Source organism: Fundulus heteroclitus, unplaced genomic scaffold, assembly GCF_011125445.2.
Source record: "Fundulus heteroclitus isolate FHET01 unplaced genomic scaffold, MU-UCD_Fhet_4.1 scaffold_47, whole genome shotgun sequence".
NCBI classification, from domain to species: domain Eukaryota; kingdom Metazoa; phylum Chordata; class Actinopteri; order Cyprinodontiformes; family Fundulidae; genus Fundulus; species Fundulus heteroclitus.
In genome coordinates this window covers 2,673,645-2,701,412 of record NW_023396890.1, presented here as the reverse complement: position 1 = coordinate 2,701,412, position 27,768 = coordinate 2,673,645, and the positions used below count along the sequence as shown (strand labels likewise).

Genomic DNA, 27,768 nt, shown 5'->3' with positions numbered 1-27,768 from the left:
TTGGGGGTCGGTGAACTCCCTTTACCTTTCTCCTAATTATATGTCTCCTGAAACTTACACGACAACCGCTTAGATATCAAATGTTGTGTGCTACCTGTAATTCCGGAGGTTGACTTCGGTCCCGAAAAGCTCCTTTCAATCATATGGAAACATATCCTGTAATGAAATTAACTGAACACTCCCACAAGAAACGCACTTCACATCTTCCATTGTTCTCTCTCCAGCCTATGAGAAACCTATTTTAGAAATGTAATAGTTAATGAGACATTTTATTGCAATTCCTCTTTCCTGACGCTGGGCCTCTGATTGTCCTGCAAAAGAATGCCTGCACAAAAACTTTATACCTCCGGTGGGAATCGCCATGTCTGTGGAATCTAAAATTAGTTAATTTAGTTTGAAATCAAAGTACATTTTGCTGTAAGAATGTCAGAATGTTCTCTGGATTAAAGATTAAAGATTACCATTCAGCACACCACTCCACACAAAACCTTTCAGCAGTCACCACACCTCACTTCTGTACCATTTCCTCCATACTCAGATGTGTATGCTGCGAAAAAGTTCCTATTTTTTTTCCTATAATCCTGATCCAGTTTACTGCAACAGATATACGTGGCTTTGAATCCTTAACTAACCTACCTGACACACCAATGATTTTAAAGTAAACTAAATATGCAATAAGTTACCCTCTGTTTATCTCTGTTTTATCCATTTTTTTGTAGTTTATGTAGTTTTTCTGTTTAATTTAACATTCACTTTATTGTCCTGCTTAAACTGTTTAAGCCTTTATCCAAGAACCCCCTCATATAATCTATCTGTAGCAGATACGTGGTGTCTGACACTCCGCCCATTAAATCTAATGTATGGTTCCGGTCTGTTTTGGGAGTCAACTGAACAAACATTCCAGAGAGCCATGGGTAAGGTCTTTTGTGGGGGTTTCTTTTTGTTTAAACAACCGTTATCTGATTTACAATGCAGTTACATACCTCCGTGGTGTCCTGCACAAGAATCCTTCCTCCGAATTACTTGTGCCAAGGGTTGATATAAAGTTTAAGATTTGTATAGCTTTACAATATAGTGTTATCATATAAATGTTTATGTCACTAGGAAGAATAATAATTCAAGATATCTTCAATTACATTTTGACTAGTCAAAATTCCTTTCAAGATATCTCAAATTACATCACCGGATTTGTCATTGAAAGCGTCACACATCCGTAATTGTACTTTAAGATATCTCGAACGTAATTATGACTAGTCAGAATTACAATTTAAGATATCTGAAATAAGACATTGCATGTAAGTCCCTTATTGGCTGTAAGCTGCCCAAAGCTGCCTGAACATTCAATGGTGTTGGCTGTTTTCGACAAAATTGTAAGAAAATGCCACAATATAGAAAGAGCTTTTTCAGTATGGGATATGCAGAGAGGGCGAAAATAGTATACTTGAAGAAATTTGCAAAGAATTTCGGATTTACTTGCTGCCGACGCACACAATGCACTGAAAAATGGCTAGCTGAAAGCGCTACTGTCGACTCATGTCCAAGCTGGAAATAAGAAATATTCCTCAGCCCGGGCCAGTTCAGTTAATAACCAGATGCAGTTTTTATACTGTGGTACAGCATCTGCCTCTTCGGAAATTATGGTAAAGCCAGCTAGCTCTTGATTTTGACATGCTAGACGGCACAAGGCATTACAGCACCCTCCTTTAGCTTCTCTGAAAACAAAAGCGCACGCCTCCAGTTCCTGTGCGATGACATATGGCAAGCCATTTCGTAATTCAAGATATCCGTAACGTAATTTTGACTAGTCAGAATGTCAATTTAAGATATCTTAAATGGAAAAGCTGAATAATTCAAGATATCTCTAATTCATTTAGAGATATCTTAAAAGGAATTTTGACTAGTCAAAATTACAATTCAAGATATCTTAAATTTAGTTTTTACTAGTCAAAACTGCATTTCGCCTATCCAAAAATACATTTAAGATATCTTGAATTATGGTGGCATTTGAGATATCTTTAATTAGAATTCTGACTAGTCAAAACTAAGATTAAGATATCTTGAATTGTAATTTTGACTAGTCGTAATTTAATTGTAGATAGCTGAAATGGGTATTTCAGATAGTCAGTAATTCATTTGAGATATCTTGAATTGATGTCTCCATACAACTCAATGGAAAATCTGATGTCATTTCGACTAGTCAGAATGTAATTAGAGATATCTCGAATAGGTATTTTGACTAGTCAAAATTCAATAAGAGATATTTTAAATTGCTAAAACGTCTAGTCATAAAACAATTTGAGATATCTCGAATGTAAGGGCGGTAAAACCGAATTTATGTTAAAACGGCTTGCCATATAGCGATAGTTTCTGGCCTGTACTAGACCGCGGTGAAGTTGGCTTGACATTGGACATTCAAGCTCCCCGGAGTCAGCGGAGCACTCTGGAGAAACAAAAATCAAATCAGATTTGTTGACGGTCCCGACGGTCCCACCGCGTATGGGAGAAGGGAGCAGCTGAGAGACGCTGGCCGAAATCAGAGTCCTTCAACCGGATCAACCGTGAGCTAGATTCCGCTGACTCCACGGAGCTTGAATGTCCAATGTCAAACCAACTTCACCGCGGTCTGCACTTCAGCCAACAACTACGCACCTAGAAGGCATTTTATTGTGGACTTAGTTTGGCGATATTTTTATAAGCGCTTGCTCAAAGTAGACGTGGATCAGCAGATTTGGTGTGTGAAAGAAGATCCTGGAAAACATCCATATATCCTTGAACGCCGTACCGGTTGTACAACGTAAACAATGTGTGTTTCTATGCAAGTTCGCTGCGCGCATTCTCGGTGTTCTTGAACTGACGTCACACGTCGGAAATGGCCGATCGTAAACGGAGGCAGCACTCAAACGCGGAATACCATAATCGGTGTAAAAAATGCTCAATATTTCATATTTAAACTTAATTTGAACACTTTTGATACATGAATATTCAAAGTTTACCTTGTTCTGGAAGTTATTCAACGGTTTTCAGGATTTTTTTTTCGGTACAAGACTGAGGCCACGAGCAGGAGAGTGTGGGTGAAGCAGCTCAAAGAGGTAAGATGGGGCCACACCATGTTTAAAAACAAATAAAGAATCTTAAAATGAACCGTAAGAAGCGCAGGGAGCCAGTGGAGCTAGGATAGGGGTGATGTTCTCCCTCTTCCAGTTAAAAGACGAGCAGCAGCGTTCTGGACCAACTGGAGACGCTTTAGGGAGGACTGGCCAAGTCCAACGTAGAGAGCATTACAGTAAACGAGCCGAGTTGTAATAAAGGCATGAATAACCGTTTTGTAATGTTATTTTAATAGAATCGGCTTTATCTCTGCCAGCTGCCTTAGGTGATAAAAACTGGACTGACCACTGCTCCTACCTGCCGATCCAGTTTAAGATCACTGTCTATTTTAAAACCCAAGTTTGAAACAGTCTGCCTTAATTAAGCACCAAGTGGCCCAAATCAACAGCAGATGGTTCACAGGAGCTGCCGGGACAAAACACCATCACCTCTGTTCTCTTATCATTTAAGGTTAAAAAGCCATCCACCCTTTAATGTCTTCAAGACACAATAGTGGGGTCTTGATCCTAGAGGCTCCTTTTTTAGTGGCATGCATATCTGACTGTCGTCAGCATAAAAATGAAAGGAGATTTCTGTTTTCTGAGTACTGAACCCAAAGGAAGCAAATCAAGAAATAAAGCAGGGGACCAAGGATTGAGCCCTGAGGAACTCCATAATGTAGAGGAGTGGATGAGGATTCAAAATCAGCTGCTTTTACAGACATTGCATTGAGGGGCTGATCTCTCTATCAGCAAATGTAACCTGCAGAGACCAGGGGGCCCACATCTGGTCCACCAGAGCTACTGTCCCCAACTGTCAGACTTCCCCACGGATACATCTAGTTCCAGGACAGTAGCTGTCAAAGACTGGAACACCTAGCCTGCATTAGACCATCAAGAAACCCAGACTGAGATCCTTTCTGGCCACCTAGGCGTCTGAGAAGACCAAGTCCAGGTTAATTACCTCTAAACCACAAAAAGAGGGGCTGACAGAGCTACTGGTCAATAAACAAAAGGATAAGCTGTTTCTGAGATAGGGAGGAGCGTGCATTGCCCTCATCATGGGACTCTGTGGGGAGGCCTGTACCCCAGCAGAGACTTCCTGCAGTCCAGCGTAAAGGTATGCAACATCCTGAGTTCAGCTTCTGAGTGGTAAATTAAAGCGGTGTCTGCTGCTACAATACCTGAACTAAATCCAAGGATAGCAGCCCAACTATGAGAAGAAAAGAAACATGAAGAGATAAACTTGGGAAGATCCACAGAGCAGAGTGGGGCTTACTGTGGAGACTGGTTTCACTGAGACTAGCTGGTCTCTGGTTGATCAGGAGAACCTGGCTGAGAGGAAATAAGTCCCTCACCATTAAATGCTAATAAACCTTAAGTTTATGATATTTACACAGGTTTCACTTTCACCAGTGGAGTCTTACTGCTTTCACCATAGTGCTTTGCTTGATTTATACATGCAAGAAGCTTTATTAGATTTTATGCAGGGACTATTTCATGTTAAATGGACAGAAAGTCCATGCACCTTGAATTTCCTGTGGGACAAAAGGAGGATTCATATGAAATAAATATCCACCTGGATGCTAGTAACGTAGATTTAAGTCACCTGGACAGAACCACCAGCCTCAGTGCCGTTTCTGATGGATAAGGTCCGGCGCGCCTTCATCACATGCATCAAGGCAAGGCAAGGCAAGGCAAATTTATTTATATAGCACAATTCAGTACAAGACAATACAAAGTGCTTTACATGATTAAGATATACCAAAATAATAAAATGTAGATAGAAAATAGAATAAAAGCAAGTAGAGATAGAATGTAGTAACAAAAAAGAACATTAAAAACAGTAAAACTGTTTAACTAGAACAGTCAAAGGCAATTTTAAACAGATGTGTTTTTACACACTCATTGTGTGATGGGCGGCTCACGTTGATGCCAGAATAACCAACAATCAGGGAAATTAAAGTCTGTCAGGAATTTCAGTTCCTGAAAAATGTCCAACAGCTTCAAATCTCAACATTAACACGTTTCTACTAAAGGCATCAAAACATAATCCATAATCTTTATGTGCATCTGTAAATTAAATCAAAGAACTTTTCAATCTGTGATCATGAACACATTGGTATAAAAATACAGTTTTATTGCTGCTAAAACCTGGAATCTAACTTTTAATTTGTCTCACTTATTAAACAAAGCCGGAAAGACGAAGAACAAATTTTAATTTACAACTATAGCGCTTTGCAAAAGGCGCGACTATTGAAACTCTGCAGGTTTGTGATGTTTCCTGCAGCTTAAACAGTCTGAGGTCTCAGAATCCTGAGTTCTGCTGCGGTTCTACAACAACAGCCCAGTTCTGTGTTTGGTTCGATTTTTGATGCGCTATTTAAATCTGGGATTGGTTCTGTGTTCCTCCTGCAGGTTCTCTGGGATTCTTTGGGGAAAAATGAGGACAAAAGACGAGAAGCAAGAAAATGAGAAGAAAATGGAAGGAAACAAAGAACTCGACCTTCAGCTGCAAACACAAAAACACTTTCAGCTCTGATACAGCAGTGTGTGTGTGTGTGTGTGTGTGTGTGTGTGTGTGTGTGTGTGTGTGTGTGTGTGTGTGTGTGTGTGTGTGTGTTGCGCAGGGATTTGCAGCCGTCCCAGCGCAGGGAGTCTCTCTGTCCCAGCGCAGCTTCTAGCAGGCATGCAAACAGCGACACCAAGTGGTCAGAACAGGTACCGCAGGACTTTTTCTGGCTGAGCGGGTGGAGATGATGGTTCTGATGTTTTCTGCAGTCAGAACCTTCAGTCTGACATGATATGAGGATGAGCTGAACAGAAGCAGAACATTTGCTCTGGATCAAACTCATTTCTAGATTCAATCAGAGCTGCGTCGATTAAAATAATCAGAGAGAAACTGCAGGACAGAGATTCCAAAAAAGTTACAGATGACTGAGAATCTACCTGTCCAGGTGAACCCCGCCTCTCGCCCTGTGAACGCTGGAGATAGAACCAGCGACCCCCGCGACCCCATGAGGGATTAAGCGGGTCAGAAAATGGATGGATGACTGAGAATGTTCACCAACACATGCAGGAAACAGACAACTAGAAACTAATTTGTTTAGAATGGAAATCAACTATTAAAGAGCAAACTGAACAATATCAAACTGAACAATATCAAAGAATACATTTATTTTATTTTATTTCAATAAGAAAGGTTCTGGCCTGGAGACCCAAACAGGAGCAGCTGATGATGGACATGAAACCAGGGACAGAATATCTGACGGTGAACTGAAGCAAGAAGTATTTCTGGGAGAGTTTGATTACTGAAAGCTGTGAGAATTAACAAATAAGGGACGCTGTTTATCTGGAAAATGTTTATTATAAACCATTTCACAGCTGGTCTTTACCGAGTTTGTGAGAAAAGAGAAAGTTTCATTAATGTTTTCTGTTAAGGAAACTGAAGCATCAGTAGAGCAGCAGCATGACTGACCACATGGTTCTGTGTCTGGCGGCAGAGAGCGCCCTCTGCTGGAGCTCACCTCCAGCAGAGGGCGCTCTCTGCTTAGATTTCACCTGCAGCTTTAAGAATCAAGAGATGTAGAGACACAATCCACAGAATTTTAGTAAAACTCTATAAAATATATATTTTTAAAATTCCTTTGAAGAAAAATATATAAAGTTGTTTTAAAATGATGGTTATTGTTAAACAGCAATCAGGCATAATCTAACCGTCTTTGCCCATCACACAGTTAAACACGGATAGAGCCGCTTCAGATATTTGGTTCCGTATAAAATCCTTTGGATCATTTCTTCAGGATAAGCTGCAGGATCTGAATGTTTCCTACAGATTTAACCCATTTCCAGCTCTCATTAATTCATCAAATACACCTAACAGGCGAAGGGGGCACATCCAGGAAATGCTCCTTCCCAGGTCTCCCACTAGGTGGCGCCATTGCCTAATGCATCATATTTAGACCCCGGTTGTGTCCATGACATCAGATAACAACAAACCACTGATTAAATGGACCAGCTCCAGATCTTTATTGAAAAAAGCAAGATTGACAGCAGTGTTAAGGTCGCTGAAGTAAACATGTTTTAGATCTATGAGCAGATTTACGACTCGCTTAATCATACGACTGGATTCAGAGAGCAAATACACTGTAAATCATTTTCATACAACACATATCCTGCTTCCATTTCAGTGGTCCGCCACAAAAGCCCATTTAATTTTGCATAAAGTGTGCATTGAACATACATTGTGTTACATGAGTGAAACAGTGAAAAATAATATATTTAAAAAGTCATTTAAATTACACCCCAGTAGTGAAATCAAAATCAGGAGGAGCTTCATGGCTCAGACTGAACTCAGTGGGCGTCTGCATTCAGGTTTATTTAAATAGTTCATATAAACATAATCTATATAAAAAGCTTTCTTCAAAACTGAACTCAAACTACAGAATCATCCCTTCATTCTCACCCTCTGTGCATCCCAGACTATTTTAGGCACCAATACGTCTGACTAGAGGATTTTTGGTAAGGCAGCCGGACTGCTGCTCTGTGCCGCTGATTAAACACACAACATCTCTTTATTCTTGCTGTTTTCTCTTTAAAAAGGCTTAAAAGGTTCAGCTCAACATAACACGTTGTAAGCCTCACGGCTTACTTTACATGGCAGGAGGGCCTGCTGAACAACTGAAGGTCTTCATCTACTAACAGGCCGGGCAATCTGACCCAAACGTCTACCAGGGACAGAGAAGAAGAAGTGGAAATGCTTGGGGTGTGGAGGAAAAGGGTTCAAATTAAAAGCAGAGCTGCTATTAAGCCTGCTGAACGTCATCTGTGGACCAGTACCTTTGACTTAAGATTCAGATGCATTTGGACAAATAGCTCCTGATCTTGAATGTCTAAATATCTTTTCATGAGAGAACAAAAGCTGCATGACTGCCTTCCAATGCAATTTTCTGTTCATGGGCCGACTGTCACTGGAATACACGCAGTAAATTGCATTGCAAGGCATGCACTGGAGCTGCAACATGGCTGTCTTCTGGATTACATCATAGGGTGGAGACAAGTGTCCAAACACTGGAGTTTAGTTTACAGAAACTAGGCTGGATGCATTTTCAGGACATTTTCTACTTCTACCTGTGTTTGGCCCTCTGCACACCGGACTAAGACTGGGCAGCATGTGAACGGCCTCTTCAGGGTGTTCAGAGGCCCTCTGAGGCGAATGCAGCATATTCTCTCGCTTGTGATGGAAGGTGAGAGTTCCCAGAATGCAACTGTCATGTCATTCTGGATTCAAGCAAAAATGATCGGTGAAAAACAGCAGTAGTGGAAAAGCCCACCCTCCACCACAAAAGAGCATCTCCATATGCAAGTGGCATGCTCCAGCCCCTTGCATATAGGGACAGGTATGAGCTGGACTTCCCCTGGAACACGGCTCATAGCTGGAGAAAGGAGCGCACACAACTCCAAACTGTGCATATCATTTAAAAACTGGCAGAAGCTGTGAACGTCACATGCAAAATGTGTTTGTGACGTTTTCAAAGAGAAGTTTCCACAGCCAGGCTGAAACTGATGGTGGAGCTGCAGAAACCGGCCACATTTAAAGGGGGATTCTGTAAATAGTTGGGAACCATCCTGGCGCTTTGAAAGAGTTTACTGCTGTTTCTCTACCAAAGGAGAAGAAAGCCCAGATGTGAAAGAGCAGCAGGAAACCAGAACAACGTTTTCCAAATGTGCCTCAATCCAGCAGATGCTGCAGAATGCAGCGCAGTCTTAATTCAGTGTGAAGGGGGCCTTAGTCGTACATGGGTAACTATTATGGCCAACGTAAAACATGCCGTAGCTGCAGTTTTCTAACAGTCGGCCTTTAAACTAAGCAGAGAACAGAGAGGCGAGGTGCAGGCTGGTGAGATGAAAGGGAGATGTTTGCATTTCTTTCCATTCCCCCGAAGGCATCGTGGCAACAAAACAAACTCCTTTGGCTCTTTGTTAGATGACCGGCGCTGAACGGTCGTTTGTGACGGTCGGCCGCAGCTTCACCGTCGCAAATGGATTTCCTCCTCTGCAGCAAAATAAAGAGAAAATTACTGGTCAGATATAAGCTCCCAATTCATGAAAAAGCACAGATCTATGAATTTATCCTCTGAGCTGCACCACTCACCCTAAGAAAGGAGGCTTGGCAGTCCCATTAACCAGAGACACCTGTCAGCGAGACAAAGGAGAAAATAATCAGCGCAGCAGAAGAAGCCAGAGCTGCCACACCGGTTTAGGATTTACGTTAAACAAGCCGCCGTCTTCCAGCTTCAGCTGCTCAGGAATCTGAACAATGCTGAACGACACGTAGCATCTCTGGCTAACAGCCCAGAACAACAATCTGGCATCGAGCCCAGGGACCAAGGAGAGCAAACGTAATGCGTTCTAAGCCCGGAGCGGAGCTACAGCCAGACAAGACTAACGAAGGCTGCAGGGAGAGTTTAGGTGCTGCTGAATCAGCCGATTTTCTGCATGCTGGGGGATCAGAAGCTCTACATCCATGAAGACGACATGAACCCATCAGATCAGCTATTTATCTGTCAGAGACTCTAAGGTCAGCATGTGTGGAGGAAACGCTGCGTCCAGCAGAGGAAATATTACCATGACCTTCCACTAGGGGGCAGAAAACTCCCAGATATCATAAAACAAGGCTCCATTTCAGCACAGAAATATTTTTACACACTGCAGCATAAAATGTGCAAAACAAACATGCAATTAAATAATCCACAAAGGGAAACCTTGCTGCTTTTATTCCTCAGACATTAAATCAATTTACTGGCATTTATTTCTAATCAACACAAAGACAGAAGAAACAAATGTTCGTAAATCCGGATTAATTAAACTAACAGAAAGCAGAATTTAGGAACAGTGAAAATACTGAGCTAGTGGCCCACAGCATAACTAACTTCTTAACCTCAGTGACATTTTCTAAATGCTAAATGTTTCATGCTCAGATTCAGAGCTGCGATTAGACGCACCGATACATGAGAAGTGTCGACTGAACAAAGAAAACTCTATGATGGTATCAGAGATTTAGAAAATTAGAGATTAGAGAACTCAGATAAAAACCAGTCCTGTGTCGTCTGATGGCAGTAAAACGGTTGCAGAAAACAAACCGTTAACTAGAACCAACATGTGACGCTGTGGCTCAAGAACTTTGATTCTGAACCAATCCCAGTTCAGCTGACCTGGGATCAGACCTATTAGACCCCGGAGAAGATAAAACCAGCATCATCCAAGGTTAATTCAATTAAATTTTGTTCATATAGCACCAATTAACATCACGTCATTTAAAGTCTCTTTCCAAAGTCAGCTTCCATCAGATCCTCCAGGTTGGTGAGAAAGTTTCCTCTCTAAGGAAACCCAGCAGGTTGCATCAAGTCTCTCCAAGCAGCATTCACTCCTCCTGAAAGAGCGTAGAGCCACAGTGGACAGTCGTCTGCATTGTTGATGGCTTTGCAGCAATCCCTCATACTGAGCATGCATGAAGCGACAGTGGAGAGGAAAACTCCCCTTTAACAGGGAGGAGAACCTCCAGCAGAACCACAACCAGGCTCAGTGGTTCCAACTTATTAAAAAACTCACAGGAACAAAAATGACGGAGCCGGTGACACAGGAACCAGATTTTAACCTGACTGGGACCAAACGTGGGGAGGACAGCAACCCTCTTCAGTGTGGAAGTTGTTACCGTGAGACGACCCCCCCCCACACACACACACCAGCAGGTCGAACCACAAACCAAATAAAGGAGACTTTATTTATTTAAACCCAGATGTAGCTAAAGGCTGTAGAGGAAAAAAAGAAAACTATTAGTTTAATAATGAGTCCTTAGAGTAACAAAATAAAGGAATATGCGGGTTTAAGGCCTTACAGCTGTGGGACACATCAGGCTGGTTTAAGGGAGGATGAGTGAAGCTGCGTCTGCGGTTGATGGTAATGGATGACGTCCTGTCGCGTCATACAGAAGATCAAAGGTCGCTCTTTTGTTCTGCCTCCACTGAAATTATCTTTTAGAATAAGGAAGTCCAGTTTTAATGCTGCTTTCAGAGCTCCAGGGGACGTCCCCAGAGTTTCACGTGGCCCTGATGCAGCAGCAGAGGAGGGAGGATGAGGCGTGTCGGCGCCTGCTGCAGTAATTCAGCGCCATCTTTAACTCTGATCAACCACAGCAGAAACCTGCCTGTCTCTTCTGCCCATAGCTGCCTTCACACTGTAAATGTGTGAAGAGCAACCAACACCCAGAGGCTTCTGTGGGATGGAAGCAGGAAGTGGAGGTGGAGGTGGAGGTGGAGCGGGGAGCGGCTCAGCAGCTGTGCTCAGGGCGAGGCTGAAGATAAGACCTGGACTCAAAGTCCAGCCTGTGTGCCTTCATGGTGCGGTCGGGTCTGAACGTTCAGGAAACCTTCAGGGACCTTCACGGTCTGAGAAACACCTCGATTAACTCTGGCTGCTATGGTTCAGCCAGGGAGAACGTGTCCATCCCCAGAAGACCTCCATCTACCTGCAACAGGTATGCTTCATATGAAAGCCTTTAGAAAAACATCCCTGAAGCTGAAACACGCCTTCAGGCTGAAAGTCAGAGCTCAGAGAGGAGTCAGGAATCTGGAGGGAGATGATAGCAGGGCTTCCTGCAGAGCTTTCATCCTCCATGATGATTTCACACACATTTCATTAGAGGTGACAAACCAACACAAAGAGGCTCATATAATTTATTATTATTATTATTATTATTATTATTATTATTATTATTATTATTATATCCGTGGAGTAAAATGAAAGACGATTTCTCCAAAGATTTCTCCAAATAAAAACCTGAAATAAAATCCAGAGCAAACATCTGCCTTCAGGAGCCAGAGTCCTTCTCTGTGTCATAAGACCTGAGTCTGACTGCAGAGGTTCTGGTTCTGGCCTCAGAGAACATCCAGCATCATGGAGACCAGAGAACAACCAGCAGACGGGTCAGGGAGGAGGTTCTGGTCCAGTTTACAGCAGGTCAGGTTCTACAGAACCTCCCAGAGTTCTGATCATCATGTGGACCTGGAGAGAGGATGGACCACCTGCAGACCTACCAGGACATGGACGTCCACCTGGACTGACAGGCTGGACCAGGAGAGCATTGATCAGAGCAGCAGGAGGACCATGGTAGCTCTGGAGGAGCTGCAGAGACCCACAGCTCAGGTGGAGGTTAACCAGGAGGACCATGGTGGCTCTGGAGGAGCTGCAGAGACCAGCAGCTCAGGTGGAGGTTAACCAGGAGGACCATGGTGGCTCTGGAGGAGCTGCAGAGACCAGCAGCTCAGGTGGAGGTTAACCAGGAGGACCATGGTGGCTCTGGAGGAGCAGCAGGAAGACAGTCGTTGCTGAAAAGAAGCGATGAAGTCCAAACGTGGAAGAAAGTGCTCTGGTCACACGAGAGAAAACATGATGGAGGACGCATGGATCCACCTACATCCCTACAGAGAAACACGGCGGTGGAAGCATCATGCTGAGGGGATGCTGCTCTTCAACAGCTCAGAGCTGATGAAGATGGACGAGGTTTAGATTTCTATTTGTAGAAAGCAGTGAAATCAACTGAGTTTCTAACTTGTGACTTTGTTGTTTTAATGTGGAAAAGGGGAGAGAACACATTTTACTGCAGACAGACCTCAGCCTGTACCAGTGAGGTCAGGTGCAGCTTCAGGCGATCATCAGCCAGTACTGACCGTGTTCTGAGACCACGGCACCGCGGGTTTGGACGGGGTCGGGTCGCTGTAGTCCGGCGGCGGCAGCAGGACGGGCTCGTAGTCTTCGTCCAGCTCGTCTTCCTCCTGCAGGCTGGCGATGCTCAGACTCCTCACCGGCGTGCTCAGGTTGCTGCAGAGGCACAGAGACGCAAAAGGCTTCGGCCGTCAAGCAGCGGGAACGCTCCTCTGACCCAGCTCCCAGAATGCATCGTGTTTCCCTACCTGTTGGACACGACGGGCTCGGCGTACGGCCGGCAGTACGACGAGGGGAACCAACCGCGCCTGGAGACACAAACACATGTTAGCAGAGCAGAGAAGAAGTCCTGAGGTTTCTGACCAGCATGAGTTAAACCACTGCTGGGGACAAACCCGGCAGACGCTTCCTTTACCGGGTCAGAAGACGGCCAATCAGCAACGGGCTGCATTTGTTGCTAGGAAACGGCTGCTTCAGTGATTGATAAAGCTGCACCGCCTGCACTAACATCCTCCGTCCCAAAGAGCCACGCAGCACCAGCCGCTCCCTGCAGGAGACGAAGCGAGCAAAGCGGGACTGAAAGACGCTCCACGTCCTGCTGTAAGGCGGCTGGAGCCGCAGCAGCTAACAGGAGCGGCTAACAGGAGCGGCTAACAGGAGCGGCTAACAGGAGCGGCTAACAGGAGCGGCTAACAGGAGCGGCTAACAGGAGTGGCTAACAGGACCGGCTAACAGGACCGGCTAACAGGACCGGCTAACAGGAGCGGCTAACAGGAGCAGCTGCTGCGCCTGTGGAGGGGCTGCCATGATAAACTTCAGTCAGAAAGTAACGAGTATAAAACATTCCTGCCGTTCTTCTCCAGGCATGATGCATCAGCACCACCAGATACCAGAACACACGCGGCCCAAACTAGTACCGCCACCTGAGTTATGTGAGCCACGCCCGGCATACTTCTGGGAACTGAAGCACTTTGTCCTGGCGGGCGTGTCCACCGCGCTGCAGCGCCACAAAACGCCCGGTTGGAGCGACCTTTCATGGATGTTGCTGCACAACAGCAACCAGACCAGCCTGTTCCCTGACAAACGTGGCGCTGGCTGAGGCGGCGCTCGGTGTGCATGTTAGAGAAATGAAGTTCGTTTCTTTTAATTAGGGCCAGAAGCCTTGAGAAACTTCCTTGAAGCTGCTCACCAGAGTCCCTGTTATCCAGCCAGAAAAGCCCTTTCAGTGCTGCACAACTTCACGCTCAAGCGGCTCAAAGTTCAGCTGACGGATCCAAACTCAACAATTCAAAATTTACAGCCCCAAAGTCTATGCATGCTTCTTCTTTCCTGTAGAAAGTACTCCTGACTCTACTTTCTATGGGACTTTCTACAATTAGCAGTTTCTCCTCCCTGGAAACATTCACAGGTGGAACTATTGCTGCCTTTAACGTTGCCCAATCTCCTCTTTCCTATAGAAAGTACTCTTTGCTCAAAGCTCTTTCTTTCCCGGATGAAACCACTCAGAGACGTTGGTACCATTAACAGAGCAACCTCTCCATTTTCAGTCCCTGGCTCATTTCTACTGTTGAACTTTAACTTCCTGTTAGCTCTTTATTCGTCTTTGTCATGGAAAGTACTCCTAGCTCAGTGCTTCTCTCTTTAGCTGAATCCTTTCTATAAGCGGTTGCTGTCGTTAACTCTACATACTAGAAAGTACTCCTGGCTCAGTGCTTCTACAGGCTAACCTGCCTTTCAACCTTCGGTCCGACCTGGCGGACGTCTGAACATATTCAGGCGGGTTCTGCTGGAGGTTCCTCTCCACTGTCCCCCCATGCTTGGCTTGGCGGTGACCCGGGTTCTGGTGTGGTGCGCTGACAGTAATATAGTTTGGAAGGAACTGAACGTTCTGACTGGTACGTCTACTCCTGTTTAGAAGAACATCTCACACATCCTTCACTAACGCACGTTTCAGCTAAGCTACATGAAACGTTTAAATATCAGGATAACTTCACACGTTTCCTGGAGCTCCTGCCGTCCTCCACAGAGAGGACGGACCTCGGCACCTTCATGAGATGCTCTGACACTCACTGCTGAGTCTTCTCCAGCTCTCCATACAGCCAGCCGTCCTTCTCCTCGTGGACGAGCAGGGTGATGATGTCGCCGTCGTCGAAGCTGAGCAGAGTGGCGTCGTTGCCCGCCGTGTGGGGGAAGATGGTCTTGACTCTGGACTTCCTCCCCAGGTTGAGATCAGACGACGTGGATGTGGACCTGGACAGGCTTCCCTCTGCTCGGCTGCTCTGGTCTGAGGAGGAAGGATGAATGAGCCGCGGGACATTTCTGGAGGACTTCTCTGAAGCAGCTGTGGGTACCTGAGCCGACGTCTGCAGGTCTGACTGGAGCTCTGGGCTCGGGGTTAAACATGTTGGCCAGGGGACTGATCCTCAGCGGTGGTGCAGGAGGCGGCACCAAAGAGCCCAGGTTGTTCTGAGGAGGGAATTGGTTCATGGGAACACGTGAAAAACACGGTCTGGTTAACATGCAGGTCACATGACTGCATGAGATAAACCAAAGTGCTCGTCAGGGCAGTAACTGAAGCAGCTGTAACTTCCTCCTACGCTCTGAGGTGGACTTTAGTCTGGACAGAAGCACAAACATGGTTTCCTGTGAGGGACAGCAGGACCAGACTGGTGGAGATGTTCTCCAAGCACTGCTGGGTTCCTTCAGCACCAAGGCTGGTCTCAGCTGTTAGAACCCAACATCACAGGAACCACACTGATCCGGTTTGCTGGTTCAGAGACTAGAAGGCGGCCATTTTTAATTATAAAAGCTCCTGATTCAGCTCCACAGGAGAAATTAAGAGAAGGTAACGTTATCCCGTATCATAATGTCATCGGTGGGTTTTTAATTTTATCACCAGGGGTAAAATTAGCTACTTTACTTAAGCTAACGCTAGGCTTCCAGTTAGCGTAAGCTAGCACTAGCGCTGCCCTATAATTATTACGGTTTCAAGGACGAAAGTGCCGCTAAAACTGGACTTTTCTCCTGCTGCTTAAAGCATAAAGCAGCACTAAGCCCCCTCCCCTACCTGTTGCTGAACAACATCTATCAACAGGCTGAAAGAAGGCTGAGACGGACTAATCCAGCTGTTTAAAATCTTTCCTCTCATGTTATATTGTTACATCATGTCAGGTTATACATTTATATAAATTTAGTATATTATATACTATGATGTGATGAAGCGCTCACCAACCAGAAGGATTTGATGGAATCTGACTTTGGTACAATGTTGGGGATTTGTGCTATATAAATAAACTAATTGAATTAAAAAATAGATTTTTGCGTTTCTGCTCTGAATAAACAAGGAGCCTCCATCTTATTATTTTTGACCAGAGCTTTTATAAATCTGCTTTAGCTACAGCTTTGATCTAAAGTAGTAAATCCTTAACATTTCTTAGTGTAACATTTAACATCTGGTTCAGAGTCTTCTTTATAATCATTTACTGCGTAGCTGAGAGCAACACATCCACGCAGATCTTCTACCTGTGCCGGCTGATCCGGGTTGATGGACAGGCCTTCTATCATCGTCGCCACCGTGTCCGGCACTTTGTCGATGTTGCTGCATTTTTCCTGCCAGGTGGGAAGCCTGCAGCTCAGAATCTCTTTGGCCTGGAAGAAGGAAAAGTCACTGGGAAAATAAGAAGGCCATAAACTGGCAGCGCCAGATGTTTGCATCTGTCCAGCTCACCTTGTCGTGGAAGTTGGTGAGTTGGTAGGAGAACATGCAGTGCTTTTCTGCCAGGAACCAGAAGCGCCTCTTCTCCTCCACGAAGGCCTCTCTGCAGCCTTCAGCGATGAACTTCTGCATGTCCATCTGCCGGGAGGTGATGGTTTCCAAATACTGCAGAGATGGAGGCCAGCAGGAAGGTCATAGAAGGTCATAGACTCAAATTAATAACATTTAGGCAAAGATCTTATCCTTTATTTAGTTTGTTTCAGCTTTTCAGACAATCTGCTATATTTCAAATCAGTAACTGCTTCCTGTTGTCCAGCATCTACAATCTGAAGCTCAGAGCTCATCAGTCCCAGTAAAAAACAACAGTTTGGGGACTTTTAAGCTGGAGGAGCATGCTGACAGAGCCAGCAATGTGAGTAGAAACAAATCCAGGTGAAAACATCACAGGTGAGGAGTTTAGATGCCTACAGGTAACCAGATTTTTTATTCTGCCTCTCATGTTGCAGATAAACCAGTCAACCAGACGCAGAATGAAGCTCATCTTTAAAACCCCTCCCTTCTGCTTTTCTGCTCCATCTCATCAATTTTCCCTGGATTGTCATGGTGATGGAGAAGCAGCCGGTCTCCAAGCACTCAGAGGAAGACTCCACCAACAGCGTCAGCTCATTTTCTACCAGGCTGAATTCAGGCTCTTCATTTCCCACTTCCACAGCAAACAAACGCTGCAACTGTGAGCCAGAAGCTCTGAACTCATTACCGGCCGTTTGCTCAGGCCTGGAACACGCTCAGTAGAAAGCAGGCGGCTTCATTTTTACCAGAAAATTAAAAAGCTGAGACTGATGGACAAAGGTTCTGGTTTCAGAGCTCCACCCACATCAGACGGCTTCCTGTCTTCCCATTGAGCTTTAACGATGACGGACTGATTATAAATGCACAAACCTTCTGGGTTTATTGTGTTTTAACCAAACAGTGGGTCCAAAATGGTCGGCTTGGATAAGAGACCAGAACCGGAATGACTAACTCCAATCGTCAGGAGTCAGATACCTGCGTGTTTAAGATGTGTTCAGCTCCAACGCAGCTTATGACTTTACCCAGAGTTTACCCAGAGTTTATCCAGAGTTTATTCTGAGTTTATCCAGTTTGTAAAGGGTTAACTCAGGGTTTAGAGGCTCCTTAGTTGTAGATGGCTCAGTAATGGTGCGTTCAGACCAAACACCATTTCAGTGTCTGCAGCGTCTGGTTTTCATGCCGTCTCTGGAGGAAAACGCGGCGGTCGACCAGAGAAGCTAAGCTGTACTCGTTACTTTCTGACTGAAGTTTATCATGGCAGCCCCTCCACAGGCGCAGCAGCTGCTCCTGTTAAGTATTTCCTCGTGGGACAGAAGGTCCATCGCTGACAGAGACCCTCGTCGGCATGCAGCTCCTGGAGAAAATGGTGAAATTCACCAAACTCATGACGTCTATAAATTATCTGGCAAACCCAGAAACAGCAGAGAGGTGCTGACATTCTCTTATCAGCAAATAAAGCCAAACCACTTTCTGCTGCTGGACACGCAGGACCAGCTCCTCCCAACGCACATCTGTCCACATGTTGCTCAGACGTCCATCCAGAGCCGTCAGAGTTTAGGCGCCGGACGTCTTTCTGATGCGTGAACCGTGTTTAGTCAGGAAGCAGGCGGTAAAAAGCTTTGCTGCTGCTTGTTGTCGCCTGATGGCGTAGCGAGGGCCAAAGTTATATTATAGTTTTAGATAATTATTCTGAATTCAACCAAGAAGTCAGGAGAAAAAACAGATTTCTACATTTTAATGAGTCTAAATGATGTGATCAGTTTTCTAAATTAGTCTTACAGCAGAATAGAAATCCTCCTTTATTTTATCATAACTCGTCTCTTTAATCCGTGTTTTTGATCGCATCGTGTGGCGTTGATCATGATCAGAACCGGACGGGTCCGTATCTGATCCTAGAGTAGCAGAACCAACCCAAACGGCCCGTTTTATGGCGCCGCAGCTCGGCTATGAAAACAGCTCAGAAATTTCTCGCTGAACTCTGATGAACATTAACGAAGCTGACAGCTGGTGGCGGAGAACGTGGAAGTTTAAACTATGACCCACTGCTGGGGTTCCTCACATCGGGTTTTATCACAGAACGTTTATGTAAATATCTGTGATGTATAACCTGGAGTCTGCAGAACCCCCAGAACCCCCCAGAACCCCCCCCCCCCCCCCACCCCCACCCCAGAACCACACAGAACCGTCCTGGGTGAATCAGCAGGTTTCTATCAGACAGCGGTGCAGCAGCGGTGCAGCAGCGGTGCCGTCAGCTTTTAGCAGGACGGATGAATTCAGAGACGCGCGATGATCAGAGATAAGAAACAACATGAAGCAGTTAATGCTTCTGCTTCTGGGGGGGGGGGGGGGCTAACTTAATATATTCTACACTAGAAACCACAAAAAAAACACCATCTGTCTTATTTTATTGTAAAAAATGTAGATTTTCTGACTGATCAAAGCTACATAAATTACCATCACAGATTCTGGAGCTTTATGTTGCGAATTAAAAGGAAATAAACCAGATAATATGAAAATATTAATAAAACTAAGAATATAAATGTATAACAGGGTCACTGAGCAGTAGCTACAGTAAAGATGCTAAATGTCTTTAACTAAAGCTCAGTTCAGATGTTAAACCACAGCTGGGCTGGGGGGGGGGGGGGGCTCACCTCGTTCTCCTTCAGGTCGTACTTGGAGGAGTGCTTGGCCTGACTCTTCCTCCTCAGCTTCTTCAGCTCGGTCTGGGAGCGGTCCAGAGAGTCCTGCTTCATCTTGTAGTCCAGCTGGTAGCGCTTGAAGGTCGCCTGCAGACACGCGGTGACGGCGTGAGGCTGACGTCCAGAGAGACGATGCACCAACGGCGCCGCTCACCTACCGTCATGTACTTCACATCCATGTCCGTCTTCTTCTCCAGCTCAACCACCACCTCTCTGTGAAACCTCCTGAACTGCAGAGAGACAAAGCTTCCGTCATCGTTCACCTCCCAGGATGCAGAGGGCAACCTGCAGGGGGGGGGGGGGGGGGGGGGGGGGGCACACCGGTTCTGGCTACCGGTTCTGCTGGTTTGGGTTAAAGGTTTCATGACCAGCATGTTTAAAATGTTTAAGTCGTCTGGCTAAACCTTTTCCTGCCGTTGGACTGAATGTCTGAGCTGTTAGCACGTCTAAAATATCAGCGTCTGCAGTCAGAGGAGCTCAGCTATGCTAAGGTTAAACTCTAAGGAACCGGGTCCTGGGCCGCTCCTCTCCTCCAGAACCTTCTGCACCACTTGTTCTGAATGAGAGGGAACTAAAGTCCATGGATGCACCTAGACAGGCTAAGCCTCACCCAACATGGCCGCATCTACCAGGAGGAGATTTAGCAGCACTGAGCTCCCTCTGCAGGGCGAGGGCCGGACCTCAGCGACCCGGTGGAACCCGGTGGAACCCGGTGGAACCGGGTGGAACCAGGTGAAGACCACAGAACCAGGCGGCGTGCCTCTGAGCCGCTCTCTGCACCGCTGGCAGGAACCTGAGCAGGAACACCAGGTCTGCCCATGACTGGACTGAGTCATGTGGGTTCTAGCAGCAGAAGCCGTTCTGCTCCTGGTTTCCAGAACCTCCAGATGTTTCTACAATCCTCCAAGGAACGAGGCTGAGATCCCTGCAGCTGCAGAGAAACACGCTTCCAGGCGTGAAAATATTCTGGTGCCATGAATCATCTGCGTGAGCAGAGGCTACCGTCATTCAGCTGCTGTGGCAGAGATAAACTAAATAATCTGCATTTGGTGTTTGCTTTAAAATCTAAAATACTTCCACTGATCCAACAAACACAAAAATGTGTTTTTATTTCTAAGCAGAAAAGCAGCAATGGTTGTCAGAGCTGCTAAATGAGTAATTATCAGTAAAATATTTTACACTTTAGTAAGTAAACAGCTGCTAAATGTCTGCAGCAGAGCTTCATAGTTTCTGCTTCTAACGTAACAGTGGAGGCTGGCTGAGCAGCAACAGGTGGGAGAGGGGCAGCACTCAGGTACTCTGGGTTCTAGAGCGCAGAACTCTCTTCATGTTCTCTACCTTCAGATTAAAAGGAGCGCAGGAACCGGATCAGGAACATTGATGGACTTTAAAGCTACTCACGTTCTCCTCCAGCTCGTTGTGCAGCTTCACGTGACTTTCTGCGATCTCCATCAGAACGACGCCTGCAAGAAACGTTCAGCAAATCATCGGACCGTCAGAACCTCTTAACACTCATTCAGAGATGAAACGCTGCATGGGTTAGGGTTATTTTCCTTAAACAGACTCTGGTTGATGCATTTACAGAGAAGGACTGACAGCCTGATGATGAACCTTCAGGCTTTCATCACTCATGATTTCTCTGCATCCCAGTTTCTGAATGCAGCTGTTAAACTGAGAATCTATTAAATCCCTGCAGTCATAGATCTACGATCAATAGAGCTCCTCGCTCTGATGCCTGCACTCAGAAGGCAAACTGGAAACTGTGAGGTTAACAGCTCATATTTAATGCCACAGCTTGGTTTGTGAATAAAACTTCTTCATCGTGATGCGAGCCAGAGGACCTGAACTCCAGCGGTTCAGGCCGAGGCTGGTCTGCCACGCCCGACGTCTCCAGAACCCAGAACCCTTCAGACGGTTCTGATGGGACACAGCAGAGACTGACAGGCTGATGAAGTCGGTACCAGAACCGCTCTGAGGAGCTAAAACCGTCATCCTGTTGTTGAACTGGGAGTCAGGCTGAGCTTTGATTCAGTGAATAATAACTGATAAATTACGTCTGTGTCTCATTTAAAAAAGCTAAAAACTGATCAACTAAAGCCACTGGAGTGAAATGAGCTTTAAAACAGAACTAAACACCTTTAATCTTTAATAATCTTTGTCTTTCAGTTGTTGCTAAAACTGGACAACTTCTAGTTAAATAGTGGAAACATAAAGATCTTTTATTGGTTAATTAGTTTATGTAGTGGGGAAAGAGACGTTTTAACGTGCATCATACGTGACGCAGTCAGCGATCCTAGAAAAGACGTTTGGGTCCGTGTCAGCACGCCGACGCCTGACAGAGTAAACGGCTTTAATGAGGCGAGCGTTCAGCGCTGCAGCTACAACAACACGGTGAAGGTCACCAGAAGCTGCTGGTAAATGCTGCCTTTGTGCCGCAGCAACAACAGAGAGAACGCCGTCTGCTGCGGGTCAAAGAGGCCGCTGGTTCACCTTTAGGGCCAACGAGGCGTGAAAACCCACCTGAGGGAAACGTCCTGAACCTCATCACACGCTGAGAGCCCACCGTGTTTCCACAGAGACTCCATCAGGTGGAGAACCAGGAGCAGTTCTGCTTCTCGTCTCTCATCAGGCCGTTTCAGCTCGTTTGTTTTCAGTTGAAGCATCCAGATAATCTAGTTTCCTTTGAAAGATTTCACAAATAAACTTCTGCTGGCATGTTTGATGCACGCTGCAGATATGATCAGAATCTGGCTTTGTCCTGCCATCCAGGTGACTTCATCCATGACTGAAGCCATCGTCTCAGCAGCTTCACAACCTCAACCTGTTGGTTTAATGACAGGAAGCGGCGTCTGAAGAGCTGCTGGGATTCAGGCCTTTGGGACGAAGCCGCCTCTCTGGCTCTGATAAGCAGAAGGAACAGAGTCAGCTCCATCTGACCTTTGATCAGATTATTAGTCATCTGCTGACACGCTTCCTCGTTGGCGTGTGGCAGAACATGTCCGCCTCCTCTGAGTCAAGACGAAACATCCGGGGACGGGACCGACTGATTAAAACGTGGAAATTAAAGCCCTGATTGACAAAGCTGCCCTCAGCCTAAACATTCCTAGAGTCGCTCTGAGGCTTCAGCCAGGAGACCGACATTTTTATCTGAGTGAGGACCATCGAGCCCGTTGCTAGGTGCGCTGACCTGTTGCTAGGTGTGATGCTGTCTTCTAAGGTTCTGATTGGTGGATAGTACAGGAAGTAAAAAAACAAACAAATGCGCTCCCAGTGATCAGAGGAGAGAGACTGGGTGAAGAAATGTTTCATGATGATGAAGCTTAATTTATTGTCACGCAGCATCAAACTGTCACTTATTTACATCCTCATCGTTATTTTGCTTATTTTCTTTTACTCGGCAGTCATTTTCCTACTTTATCTTTTTTCTATTAACGCTCTCTCTGCTGTCAGCGTTGTACTGGGATGGCTGCTGGTGTGAAGCGGCTGGATTTAGCAGAAGGACACAGACAGCGGCGCTGCCCAGCGCACGGCTCTGGGAGGAGGATAGAGGAGCGCTGAAAGGTAAACTGTCCCTGGATCACGGAGCAGATACACGCAGGACTGTGACGCGTGTTGCTGCAGATCAATGCATCCATTTAACACTAAACGCTACATAAGGGAAAGTAAACCCAGCAGCAGATGAGAAGATCATGGATCATCTCTGACGTGTGCAGCGGTCTCTCCACCCATGGAGCCGTTGGCAGCAGTTACTGCTTCACCTGAAGCTCCTTCAGACCAGCTGAGCTTCACCTGAAGCTCCTTCAGACCAGCTGAGCTTCTCCTGAAGCAGGTTTCCTCCTCGTAAACCCGTTCATTCCATGTCAGCTGAATCAGAACCTGCTGCTGGGCCCAGGAGAACTTTCTAGAGACTTCTCTCAGCATCTGGGGTCTGCTTTCAGGGGAACTCGCTATGGCAGATGTGGAGATGTAGGCAGATGCTCTGAATGTCCTCCACCTGCAGACTAGTTAACGGCTGAGCTCGGATCTCTAAACCCGACCAGAACCAGAACCTGCTCCAGTCTTCTCTGTTCAGCTCACTTCTACAGTCAGGAGCACCAGACCGGATGTGTGAGGTTTAGGCAGGACAACCTGCTGAGTCATGATGTCATGATGTGATGATGTCATGATGTGATGATGTCATGATGTGATGATGTCATCTCCACCTGAGCTGATTCACCTTTTTAAATGTGGGGGGGGGGGGTGCTAACTTATTCCTCCCTAGAAATTATATTGTTAAAACTACGGTTTCAGAGTTTAAAATGTATTTTCTTCTGCGTTAAATTTTGTTTTACTGAATTATTCGAACCTAAATTTCCTTTTGTCTGTTTGTAAAACAAATTATAAACCAGGCTTTGAAAATGTTTCTTCTTTTCTCTACTTTCTTAACTGGCCTGTTTTCTCGTCTTTCCCATTTCAAAGAGTGAAAGAAATCTCCTGCAGGACGTCTAAACCTTCAACATTTCAAACCCTTAACAGGTCCTGAGATCTCCAGCTATATGCAACATAGCGCTGCCCCTCCCCCACTGGTTGCTGCACACTGCCTGGCAGCCGTCTAAACATTTTCCTTAAAAATAAATTAGGAATATTTCTGGTCCCATTGAAGTGCAGATGGTGGAGAGTGATGCTCATTACAGCAACGTTGGTCTGAACTGCAGCCGGCTGGCAGCTTCTCAGCTTCTCTTCTGGATGGAGGGAAGGTCCATCCTGATGATCCTCTCTCAGACCTGACTGGTTGCTTCAGTTTGGACCGGTTCTGTTCTGGGGATGATCTGAACCCCCCAGTGGTGCTGCCGGTCAGTCAGGTCCTGGTGACCCACTGATCAGCGGATGGTTGTGTTTGGTCAGAGGTTCTGGAGCAGCAGATGTGACTGTAAAGAAGCTGCCATCAGGTAGGGTTAGGGTTAACCCTAACTCTAACCCTCGGCTGATCAGCAGAGAAATGTTTATTCCGCTCAGGAACACGGCGCTCCTCCTGTAAGGTGTGGCTGAGCTAACCTGATCGCTGCTTCCCAGCAGAGGAACGCCTCGCATGGCGTAGAGCGCCTAATGCCACGCTCCCAGAGTCAGCGCTAATCATGAGTTAGCATCAGATTAGCTCGTTGTTCTGGTCCAACCTAAGCAGCACCAGAACCCGCTGCTCTCTGATCCTATGAAGACCACAATGATCACTGAAACGGGTCAGAGGAACGTTGGTTCTGTGTCGTATCGTTCCTGAAACGATGATGTCAGAGCGTCTGTAACCTGCGGGCTCCTCCCTCACAAACAAAGATGGCGCCGCCCGCTGTTACATGCCTGCTGAGGCTCATACTGGCTTTATTACGCCGTTAGTGTCCTTAGACTCTTCCCTTCTAACCAGACCAGGGTTCTGAGACCACAGAACCAGACCAGGGTTCTGAGTAGAACTCAGAACCCTGGTCTGGTTCTGTGTAGAACTCAGGACCTGTATTGTGTGAGTGTCCATGACCCGCCATGCAAATGTTCAGATTGTCCCTGGCGGTACCATCTATGACCTTCTGTCTAGCAGCAACTAAAAACTCGCTTCATGTTCCTTCATGAATCATTTCTAAATGAGCGCTGGAGCCAACCCCATCGACCCCCCCCCCCCCCCCCCCCCCCATGGTTTCTGCTGAGCAGGATTCTAGCAGCAGAACTGTTCTTCACACCGCAGTGAGCAGAACCACAGACTTCTATTACTGGACGGACCAACACAAAGCTGAAGAACGAGGTGTGCAGTTTTAAAATCCTTATTTTATAATTAGTTCTAAATTAATATTCAGCCCCACTGAGTAAATGCTTAACAGAACCTCCTTCTCTGTCCTGGTCCAGCCCGTCAGGCCTGGTGGACGTCCACCTGGGAGGTTCTGTAGAACCTGACCCTGCTGGAAACTGGACCAGAACTTCCTGACCCGTCTGCTGGAGGTTCATCTGAGACCAGAACCAGAACCTCTGCAGTTGGACCCAGAGCTGGACTCTGGTTCTGGATTAAAGGATTTCTAGAAGTGACTGGATTTTATTTAGGGTTGAGAAAACGTGGCTAACATCTAGGGGTGTGATTACTTTAGCCAGTACCTATTATTGTTAATTATTATTATTAATTATTAATAATTAACAGTTAGGCGACCCCAGCTCTCTGTCACAGAATCAGCACCAAGCTGAGTGAAGCTGCATCATTGCATCGTTGAGCCCCCCCCCCCCCCGTCTCTGTCCAAGCAGATGAGTCATCATCCTCAGACCTGCATCATGTCTGCCATTACCTTTCCTCTCAGATTTACTGGTGAGGGAAGGAAACGGCCGTCCCTGTGCTGTAAGTCATATTCATCTGTAGAGGAGCTGCAGCATCATGACAGCCACACAGAAACACGCGCTTCCCCCTCTGCAGACCACCTGAAGGTAGCAACAACTCACCGATCTCCCTGGACATAGGAGACACGATGGCATGCTCTCCGATCTTTGACACGGCGCTGAAATAGGCTTTTCCTGCCAGAGTCATGGCTGCAAGACAAAAGAAGGTTTAGGATGCAGTCGGCCGTCATCAGGGAACAGCCGAGGCGTCTGCAGCTGCTTCACCTGCGACCGACTTCTCGTAGCTCTTCCCCAGGTTGACCAGGTTCCTGAGGGCCGGGTTGAACTGCTCCATCACGTTCTGGGGAGACAGAGCAGGACTGGCTGTGACACAAAGGCCTGAAGCACAGATACTCCCAGCAGCCAAACCGTCACAACCCGCTGCTTTCGCTTTCTCTTCCTGGTAAACATCTGGAATGAAAAGTTATTCTGGCTGGCTGCAAAACTGAGATTTAAGTTCAACCGTTTCTGCTCCATAAATATCGTCACGTGTCGATAATAAAGCGCTTCAATCTTTAACCTGACCTCTAAGCTGTGAAATCCCCACAAGGTCAAAGTCCCGCAGAGCCGCAGCTATTTACAGCGTTAAGAGTGATTTAACGCCGGCTGCCCTGCCCCGTCTCTGCAGCCACACCCCGACCTGAACTATGAGGACAGGTGAGCCACGACTGCTTCCTGCTTTCCATCCATCTCTCTGCCAGCTACAGGAAGACTGACACTTTTTTCTGTTTATCCTCTAACCAACGACACTTTACATCATGCTCAGCAGGAACTCAGCCAGGATAAATGATTTAATGGTAAACCCACCAGCCTCCAAAGCACCATTAATACCTTTAACTCCTGTGCTTTCACTAATACTGAAACTTTAGAAATATGATAACCTACAGTTAAATCAGTTAAATCGTTTCTTGGCCACATCTTTAATTAAAGCCCACAGCTTTTATCCTGGTTCTGCTGAACATCTGGCAGATTTAACACACGGTGACTTTTCTAGGGTCCAAAGCAGCAGCAGCTCAGTTTGCTTATGCCTTGGGCCGGCTGTCCTGTCAGCCAGCTTCCCTCACATGAGATCCAGATGTCTGCCATATTCATTAAGATCAGTTTGGAGGTGATAGAGAACAGGTTGGTTCTCCTGGTCACCGCGCAGACTGCAGGGCTGCACCGAGCTGTCAGCGTAAAACCAGCACTTTAATTAAACGTCACATCAGCAGAAAAATTAACAATTAAACCAACAGCGGACAGAAAACAGCCTTTCAGCTTCATTTAAAAGCGGAAGCAGCAGCTTCAGGTGTTCCAGGTGCACCTCTCCCACCTTGTAGGTGCTCTCCGTGAGCTTGCTCACACCTTCGGGCGTCCGAGCCATGACGGCAGCTCTTCCCTCAGCAGCAGCTTCCAGTCAGCAAAACTAACTCAGGCAGAGAGACGAACCCCGGACGCGCTTCTCTGATCCAGCTGCTGCTCCCGGTCACAGCTCCCAGTACCGACCTCGGTTCTGTGCATGTGGGCAGAGAGACGCGGAGCACCGCTGGCGGACCGGCTGATTGCCTCACTGACAGTCCTCTGGGTGCGTTTAGGGTCGCGGGAGCGCGCAGGACGCGCGCGGGAAGGGGTGTTCCCAGTGACGTAACAGCAGCGTCACGCTCATTAAAGTCGCCAACAGGTGAAATGAAACACCTCAAATCATGACGCATTGTCATTGTTCAGCCAGTTTCCATGCAATGCTGTGACGCACCGGCAGAGGGCGCCACAGGACGTGCAGTGAGCGGAGGTGTTCCAGCAGGGGGCGCTGTTCTAAAGCTAACTACAGACCTCTGGATTCTTTCTCCTGTTGTCTCACCTTCATGTTTCAGATCCTCACACATGTTTTAATGTGAGACTAAAATCCAGCAGCTTCTCTTTTTTTCTGAACCTTACCAGCCAGAGTCTAGCGCCTGACCCACAGCCTCCCCACTAAAATCATCATTTAATTAAAATTTCATTTGGGACTAACCCAAAGCACAGTCCCTATTCACCTGGTTTGGATCACAAATATTCTTATGACATTGACCTGCTGAACCTTTGTTTTTGCCCTGAACCTAAACATTTTATTTTTTAT

The 27,768-nt window shown here is 46.3% G+C and overlaps 1 protein-coding gene across 1 annotated transcript; it reads right to left on the bottom strand.

Moving 5' to 3' along the window:
* Nucleotides 1-7,085: 7,085 nt before the first annotated feature.
* On the bottom strand, nucleotides 7,086-27,269 carry baiap2l1a (BAR/IMD domain containing adaptor protein 2 like 1a). The gene is made up of 14 exons (XM_012867091.3): nucleotides 26,986-27,269; nucleotides 25,899-25,974; nucleotides 25,737-25,823; nucleotides 20,694-20,755; nucleotides 19,451-19,522; nucleotides 19,245-19,379; nucleotides 16,537-16,689; nucleotides 16,332-16,457; nucleotides 15,161-15,275; nucleotides 14,880-15,093; nucleotides 13,058-13,117; nucleotides 12,815-12,965; nucleotides 9,241-9,281; nucleotides 7,086-9,141 (listed from the first exon to the last, which is right to left on the bottom strand). The coding sequence occupies exons 1-14, from the start codon at nucleotides 27,034-27,036 to the stop codon at nucleotides 9,069-9,071; spliced, it is 1,416 nt and encodes a 471-aa protein (XP_012722545.2). The 5' UTR covers nucleotides 27,037-27,269; the 3' UTR covers nucleotides 7,086-9,068.
* Nucleotides 27,270-27,768: the final 499 nt, after the last annotated feature.

What these genes read in the sequence shown, in the direction of transcription:
- baiap2l1a (XM_012867091.3), bottom strand. Translation starts at nt 27,036, where the DNA reads ATGGCTCGGACGCCCGAAGGTGTGAGCAAGCTCACGGAGAGCACCTAC. An exon ending in CTACGAGAAGTCGGTCGCAG is followed by an intron (nt 25,824 to 25,898) that starts GTGAAGCAGCTG and finishes TTTGTCTTGCAG; the next exon opens with CCATGACTCTGGCAGGAAAA. An exon ending in ACAACGAGCTGGAGGAGAAC is followed by an intron (nt 19,523 to 20,693) that starts GTGAGTAGCTTT and finishes GTCTCTCTGCAG; the next exon opens with TTCAGGAGGTTTCACAGAGA.